The sequence below is a fragment of the Ictalurus punctatus genome, chromosome 9, assembly GCF_001660625.3.
Source record: "Ictalurus punctatus breed USDA103 chromosome 9, Coco_2.0, whole genome shotgun sequence".
In the NCBI taxonomy this organism is placed as follows: domain Eukaryota; kingdom Metazoa; phylum Chordata; class Actinopteri; order Siluriformes; family Ictaluridae; genus Ictalurus; species Ictalurus punctatus.
The window spans coordinates 12,024,541-12,033,239 of NC_030424.2; the positions used below are offsets into that span (position 1 = coordinate 12,024,541).

At 37.3% G+C, this 8,699-nt stretch overlaps 1 protein-coding gene across 1 annotated transcript; it reads right to left on the reverse strand.

Annotated features, from left to right (window-relative positions):
- Positions 1-1,662: 1,662 nt before the first annotated feature.
- On the reverse strand, positions 1,663-7,818 carry degs2 (delta(4)-desaturase, sphingolipid 2). The gene is given in 3 exon segments (NM_001200404.1): positions 1,663-2,267; positions 2,927-3,669; positions 7,726-7,818. Coding segments are annotated over 3 exon segments (969 nt in total). The 5' UTR covers positions 7,808-7,818; the 3' UTR covers positions 1,663-2,123.
- Between the last annotated feature and the right edge of the window lie 881 nt (positions 7,819-8,699).

The window sequence follows — 8,699 nt, forward strand, 5'->3', positions numbered from 1 at the left end:
TTCAACTGTGGCAAGGTACGCTATCAGAAGAGAAAAAGATGCCGAATTTACCATCACTCCCTCAGCAGCTGTACTAGAAACCCCCTCGCAGCAGTGTTTACAAGGTTGTTGTTGTTTTTTTGTTTTTTTGTAATTTAATGCCAGGGTAATGTAACCCACTGTAAAATCGGATAAGTTCATTTAACTGAAAAGAAATTGAGGAAACTAATTACCTAAAAATTTTTACGTTGATAAATCAATTTCTTTAAGCCAAATACACTAAAATTTAACAAAAATTTAACTCAAACTTGTTATATTTAAGTGTATTTGGCTTAAAGAAATTGATTCATCAACTTAAAAATTTTGAGGTAATTCGGTTCCTCAAAAAAATTCAGTTAAATGAACTTATCCGGTTTTACAGTGCAAGTAGTGTTGTAAAATGTACAGAAATTTTTGTAAAGAAGAAAATATATATATATATATATATATTATATATATATATTAAAAATACCTTTGCTATTTTGTAATATTACTATTGCACTGAATAATACTTATTAATAATTTTTTATTTGAGGTACAAATAGTAATAAAACAATAGTAATATATTTCTCACTTAATTCACTTTTATGTGTCAGAAAATATGAGGCGCAGTCCTGTAGTGTGGCTTCTCCGACTCCGTACGAGTCTTCTTGCGTCACGTCTTGTCTGTCATTAATGACAGCCGAGCTCATACAGTGTGACGTGGCTTACAGCGGAGATTGTATTCGTACAGTCTCAAAGGACTATTAACAATCGCAGTGTGCACCTGGCTTAAGCAAGGTTTTGGTTAATCAACCGAGAGTTCAGGGTTTATGTAACGGTAAGTTCACCTCGTTTTCTGTTATACCCCCCTGCACTCCCTAAGCAGGTTCTGATCACAGTTTTTATTCTAATTTTATGGCTTTGAAAGTGTGATAAATGTAGGGGTGTACTTTTCCACATAACTGATCTGTTTTTTGTTAATTTAAAATTGACTACAAAATGTCATGAGATACAAAATCACCTTTATTAATAGGCACTCTTTCAAAGATGATCAAATGTTTCCTTGCCCAAATATGTTGTTTTTAAAATAAATAAATAAATAAATAAATAAATAAATAAATAAATAAATAAATAAAAAGGCAACAACTATATTATAATCTCAAACTTCACCAAGCACTTCTTGGTGTTTTTTTTTTCTGTTTGCAAATACACATTTTACTTAACTGAAGGACCAATGAGCTTACAAAAAGATCCATCAACATTCTGATTTACATTTACAAATTACATGCTGGCACTAAACCCCATTACCTATTCAATTCAATTTTATTTGTATATCGCTTTTTACAATAGACATTGTCTCAAAGTAGCTTTAAAGAAATATCAACACGGTAAATTACCTACAGCTCATAAGTTTACATACGCCTTGTAGAATCTACTAAATGTTAAATAATAATAATAATAATAATAATAATAATAATAATAATAATAATAATAATAATAATGGCTCATAAAAATTGCATTTAGTTTTTATTTAGTATTGCCCTGAATAAGCTATTTCACATAACATGTGGATGCTTACTTTATGGACCATTACGAACAGCATTTTTTAAAACTTATAATCCCACAGATGTTAAAAAAAACACAACACGTTATAGACTTTGCTTCAACTGCTTAAGGAATGCTTGTTTTAATTTAGCCATTGTATTGTAAAGTATCCAGGGTGACTCACACGGTCACTTACAGTTCATGACTCACACTATTATTCAAATTTGTGATTAATCACAGATCACAATAGCTTTAGAATGACAGCCTCATAAAATATTCTGCTTGTCAAAAGGACAGTATGCTTTCTCATTGATGAAAATACATTTTTGTTGCTGGTTAGCACAAAAAAAATATATATTTCATCTCAGCATCCATTGCTTCTACCAAACATTAGTTGAAAACCCAACTCAATGGAATTGACCATCCAGTTCATATGTACTCTAGATCCACTCCCCTGCTGTAGCTGTAACTGAAAAAGGTTTAAACACGTGTTTCTACCGGTTCAGCAGGCCTGTCCAGCTTTTCTTCTTTTCTGTTTAAATAGCGGCTCTGTGAGAAAAATGCACGCACAGTACAACTTATTCCTGTTTGGCCAGCTTGTATTCTCGTTTGATTCTGGCATAGGGGCCAATGCTGTCGTCAAACACAAAGTCCCAGAGAACCCGTATCCAGGAGGTGTGCTGCGGTAGTGAATCATAATACTCTGCTGCTATTTTCTTCACCTGTTAATGAAAGGATAAAAGATTTCAGCTGTTGCTTAGGGAATGCGACTGCGAATCAAGCTTCAGAAGAGTCTGTGTTGGTTGTGTTCGCCTTCATTTACATACTGTATATGCCATCAAATCAATCAAACCATGCTTTTCTACAGTGTGTCACTCACCCAATGAGTAAGTATCCTGACATAATCCCAAACATTCCAGTTTACATTAACAAAACTGGCAAACAAAACATTTTTTTGGGGGGGGGGGGGGGGGGGGGGGGTGTGTTTACGGATTGATTACTTTAATATTAACAGAAATAATACCATGGATGTGGTATCAAAATATACATGTGAGCTTTAAAAGCTTGTGTCAGATAAACACATTATGCAGTGGAGCCACTCGATTTAATTGTAGTTAAGACCTTAACAAGTTGCTGAACCAGGAACATATTTGTCTTTATGTGGCTAATGTGCTTTTTATTGTTGGTGGTGGTGATGCTTTTCAGTCTTGTTCTGGAGTTACCTTCTTTCCTTATTTCTAAAACTCAAGCCACATGGTGGTGACACCCTCATTTAATTCACTTACACACACACACACACACACACACACACACACACACACACACACACGAATGTCAACCAGTTCATTGTTGAGAGCAGTGCATATAAATGGACACTCACCTCAGGTAACTTACTACCAGGGATGCTGGGGAAATCATGATGCTCCATATGGTATCCCACATTGAAAGTGATTAAGTTGAGAGCGCCGTAGTACGAGTAGGTCTCATGGCCCTTCAGGAACATGTAATGCTCAGCAATGAAGTGTCCAGAGATGGGATGCAGACCCATGCACAATATAGACCCAGAGATAAGGTACACAATTGGTTTGAGTCCCCAGATATAATAGAGAAGTATGTCTGCTGCGAACTGCATTACTGCATTCATCATCTCCAGTCTGGTCACAGGTTTTGGGTTCACCACCAGTGGCCGCAGTGCATAGAATAAGGGCTGGAGGAAGAGCCAGAGCATCTTCCTTGCAGGTGTGCAGAAGAACCAGCCTTCCAGGTCTGTAGGGATGTCCACGTCAAGGCCATCCCCTCCAAGGTAGCGGTGGTGGTCGATGTGGTATTTCTTGAAGGAGGCCGAGTAAGGTAGGCCAATGGGTAGATTGGCGAACATGGCGAACCACCGGTTCCAGCGCACCTGCTTGTTCCCGAATGCGATGTTGTGAGAGATATCATGGATGGCCAGGGTCAAGGAGTGGTTTACACAGCCACCAAAGGCATATGCCCAGAAAAACACCCACTTCCAAGACAACTCATGGATCAGGTAACATGCTACGAGTTGAGTAAGTACCATTCCAGACACAATCCACTTCAGCTGGGGGTCAGGACCCATCAAATTCTTGATCTGTGGATACTTTGCTATAGAAAGAGAGAGTAGGAAGTCAAAATCATTTACTTGAATTTTACTTTAATCCTGCTTTCATTTTTTTCTGTAGGTGCAGGTAACCTAGAAACTACATGGAAATGCAACAAGGTACACAGGGAGTCATACAGTGGTTAATGCGCTCCCTGTGGGGCAGGAAGGCCTCCTGATGTTTTGCCTATTTTTTTAATTAGCACCCTTTTGCTCATGTGCCTTTTTTTTTTTTTTTTAATAAGCACACTTTTTGCTTCTGTGACTGCTGCTCAAATGGTACTCGTGGTAGACACTTTAGAAACACACTCAATTATTTTGGTCTATGACAAAATAAAAACAAACTCTGCATCTAGAAAACCAGACCTTACACTTACCATTTGTACTAACACTTAGCACTTGCTGTAACACTTACCATTTGCATGCAGTCTGCATGCAAACTGAAGATTTCAGTGTACTTTCTGTACCATGTGTGTTTATAGATCAGCTGAGCCTTCTCTGATTTACATTCCCCATAGGAAACCCCAAATAACTTTCTTTTTTAAGGGAATAGTTCCAACAATACTACTGTAACTAGCAGCAGCTTTAAACAGGCAAAAACAAACACAGTGCCATCTGGGTTACAATGGTTCGATTTGAATAGATTCCAAACCCTTTGGGTAGCTTAAAGTCACAAATAGGCAAACTAGTATTATTTGAATTAACTACTTTGTTAAAAGTGTCTAATGGTTATATTGTTCATTCTTGAGGGGAATGTAAGTCTGATTGTGTTTTGTTTTATTATACGACAGTAAAGGATATCTGGATCCTTTCATTTTTAACACATGAAAAACACTGATACATAAAATTTAGTTTTGGCAACAGTTCACTGACCACAACCAGACCTACGTGGTTTACACAAAGCATTACTTTGCACATTATTAGGACTCAGTTAACTCCAAATCATTTACAATGTAATGAGGCTACTGATTAGCAAGTAGGATTGTTAAGTTGTCCCAGTTTCAGGGTTAGGCACAGTTTATGATTGGATGGTTACCTCACCAGTGACTTTTTTCAAAATACAGAGTAAAATGTATTTCTGTCCATTATCATTTGCCTGTTCAATTTCTAACTGGATTACTCCAGTCGATCTCATCCTTTTGGTGTTCGGTTGTGCAAAAAATGTAGGTTGGATTTCACAATAACGTAAAATATACTATAGTTACATCCTCTTTTTTCCCCCCAATGCAGGGTAATTGGACTTCACTGAAAGCCGTTTGGTTGTCTAACCTGACCACTGCTGTGCCACATTATACCTTTCCTCTATCCCACTCTCAGCTTAAAATGACAATGTGATAAATACAACAATAGTCAAACAAAAAAGAAACTTTGTTTCTATTCTTTTTTTCCCTTTTATTTTTTTTTTTACAAAGAATAAAGACTCTTGTACAAAGATTAATGTGTGTGTATATATATATATATATATATATATATATATATATATATATATATATATATATATATATTTATTTTCACTGCCAGTTTGTGTAACAAGTTCTCCAATAACAAGGTGGCTGACCAAATGTATGCAAATACAACGTGTCTGACATCTTCGTTGTTGTTTGTAGCTAAGAAAATCACAGAGCAAGTATTTCTTAAAATTTCCTAATAAAATTCTTTTAAACAATAGCATAAACATAACAGCCTTCTCTTCATCATTCATCCTGATACATTTTTACTGAGCACACGAATGATTAACACAGCTATGTTGGTCACATGTTAAGTCAGCACTTATATCTATTTCATCATAATTCCTGTGTGAGACTAAATCTCATGACTACACATCTGATCGGCAGAAAACTTCTCATGAAAAGAGCTACGTGAGGTACACGATTCTGACAGGAAAAACAGTACTCTTGAAACGGCATTTCAGCATTGTGCATGACCTTCAAGCACCATGAATCAGCTCAACGAGCATTAGAGTCTTTGCTAAGGTGTAAATGATTGTGGTGGAAACACGTCTAACACACGCTGAGTGTCACTTAAAAACACTAGCCATTTTGACTCCTGGGTTCCCATTCAGTATGCGAAGGGATGATAAAATACAGCTTTATAAATATTTGAACAGCCAAAAGGTGTCAGTTCACAATGGAGGTTAAGTGAAGCGAAAACATCACGAGTATAAAACTGAATTTTTCATTATACACAAATGCAATTCATTCTTACATAATACTTACAATCACTACAATGCCAGGATTACATATTGTATGACAAATATAAATAATATATATATATATATATATGAGCAGTGTTCATGTAGACATACTAGACACTTATTAAACTGGTAATTCATTGTACACATATTTATATATCCATAGACTGAATTACTAGCTGAATAAGTATACCAGTCCAGTATAGTGGCATTTCATCAATCCTGAAGGGAGCTCTGCTCTGTTGACCTTCATTAAAGCCATCTGTGTCTGTCTCTCTGTGTATGTGTGTGTGAGAGTGAGGACCACCACAGTATTCAAGTGTGTTCTGTTTCCAAGCGAAGCCTAACAACCACCAGACACACCTGGGCCACTCAGCGATTGTTCCACTTGTTATAGTGTAATTTGTCTGGAGTCAGTTTACAGAAAATAAATCAGCCTGGTCATTCATGCTGCATCTCTCTGTTTCGACGAGACTGGGTAAAGACAATGGGAATAGGGAGCAAGTGAACTGAAAAAAGACCAGCATAGTAGAGGTTACTGTTTAACAGTTTATGATATTTATCTACGGGGAACACAATAACTGAATAAGCAAAGTGGATCTGTGCTTTGCAAAACCATCTCCATTTGTTTACTCAAGCCTACCCTGACTAGATTCTGTTCTACTACTTCACAGTCATAATTATCTTTATTCTCCCTCTCTCCTTTCGCCGAGCCCCACACGAATTTATGGAGATACTAGAGATCCTGATCCTCTCTGCCTCTGGATGGAGCTCAAATCTACTCCAATTCCAGACTGCTGGGACTACGGCTGCTCCTAACGCCATACAGACTTCATATAAATCCATAATGAACTTTTTCACACTAACTGTTGTTACCCAGATGAGGATGGGTTCCCTTCTGAGTCGGGTTCCTCTCAAGGTTTCTTCCTCTTAAAACATCTTAGGGAGTTTTTCCTTGCCACCGTCGCCACTCAGTGGCTTGCTCAGTTGGGATAAATTCGCACCTTTAATATCTGTATACCATGTTGATATTTCTGTAAAGCTGCTTTGAGACAATGTCTATTGTAAAAAGCGCTATACAAATAAAATTGAATTAAATCTCCTGAACTTTACTGCAAAGTCAATTGAACCTCACAACTTCAATTCAAAATTTAGGGTATCAAATAATCCATTTCCCTTTTTAATATCCTCACCTCTGAATGACGTGCTAGTTGTTGAACGAGCTATTTAGTGTGCTAGTGTGAAAGAAAGAAAAAAAAAAACCTACTTAGTCTAATTTGGAAAGTGTACTCCAATAAAACCTAAAACAGGTCTTTCAACAGGGTAGAATGCAGCAAGCATTTCTGAAAGGGTTCGAAAATAATAGCCAGAAATATATATATATATATATATATATATATATATATATATATATATATATATATATATATATAAATAAATTTATACACGTTGACCTAAACCTTCAGCATGAAGGAAGTACTAATCAGTATGTTGTCTAGAAATCGTTCTGAGCTCATCGAGTTTGTACAGAGCCCTCTACTTGTGTTGTTGTGATCCTAAACACGGGGTTTATACAGCATACAATATCCACGAGGTAAAGTTTGGAGCACCTGTGTGACCGGAAGTAACTGTGTGTCTAGTGGCACATATATGGCCGGACAGGACCCCAAAGAAAAAAAAGAAAGAAAAAAAACAGACGGAACTTAAACCAAATAAATCAAGCACGCTGATTTAAACCAGCGATGAGAAACCCGAAACACATGCCCTAGATATAATTCCCAACCTTTTATTTAGTTTTTTGTTTGTTTATTAGAAATGTTACAAATACAGAATGGCTAATCTGCAGTGATTTTGAAAAAGGGGGACCTACCTAAAATTTCTTTTCTTCTCCATGTGTGCGGCTGCTCGTCGTAAACCCATTCAAAGTCCACACGTTCACCTGCTTTACCCATTTTCCTCCTCCTGTAGTGGCGAAGTGAGCTCAGGTGATTCCTGTCAGAGTGCGCTCGTTTGGGACACGCCCTCGCTGATAAGACTGGAAAGGTGTGACCGAGAGTGACTATACAAACTATATAATGCTCATGGCTTTGTCAAAAACAGGCGAGGTTGCCTAAGGTATCAAAACACTGGACCTGTTGAACTTCAGAAAACAGGCTAAACAGGGGAAAGGAGTTACACTTAATCAAGCCCGTCATTCTCGTATTTCGTAACGACCGTATCAAATTTAACTGAAAGGTCGTGTTGTACTTTTTTTTACTCCGGTATTTTCAGAATGATTATGAAAGCATTTCACAGTACGACCACTGGATGGCGCCATATTACATTCGGGTGAAGTCAAGTAAATTGAGGTATAAACGGAGGTCGGAACCAACGCCAAATGGGAGGGGTCAGCTCCAAATAGGTGGGACATGAGCTCCAAGTGGGCGGTACAAACTTCCACTAGGCTTTGATTGGTTACTGTCGTGTCTGTATGTAAATTAAGCCGTCGGGTTTTTCCCCCAGAGGCAATATGACGGCTTGACGGAGTTAAACAGGTGAACTTGCAGTTTTAAAATGATAAATATTTACATTGAATTCTCAGATTATGTAGAATCAACAAAAGGAAGTGTTTTTTATTTGTTAAATGACTTTGTTTTTATCCATTTTACAATGTGCTTGCTGTATATGCACCAGGTTACGCTGGTAAGGGCAGACCAGGCGAGCTCCAGGGCATTTACACCGAAGCATTTTACCCCAGGAGTGTGCAGTTTGTCATGCATGCAATCCAGCTGTGCAAATGAGTAATGTCATTATATATGCAGAGAAAATGCATGGCACTTTTATCAGTATGGACTGTAAATATAT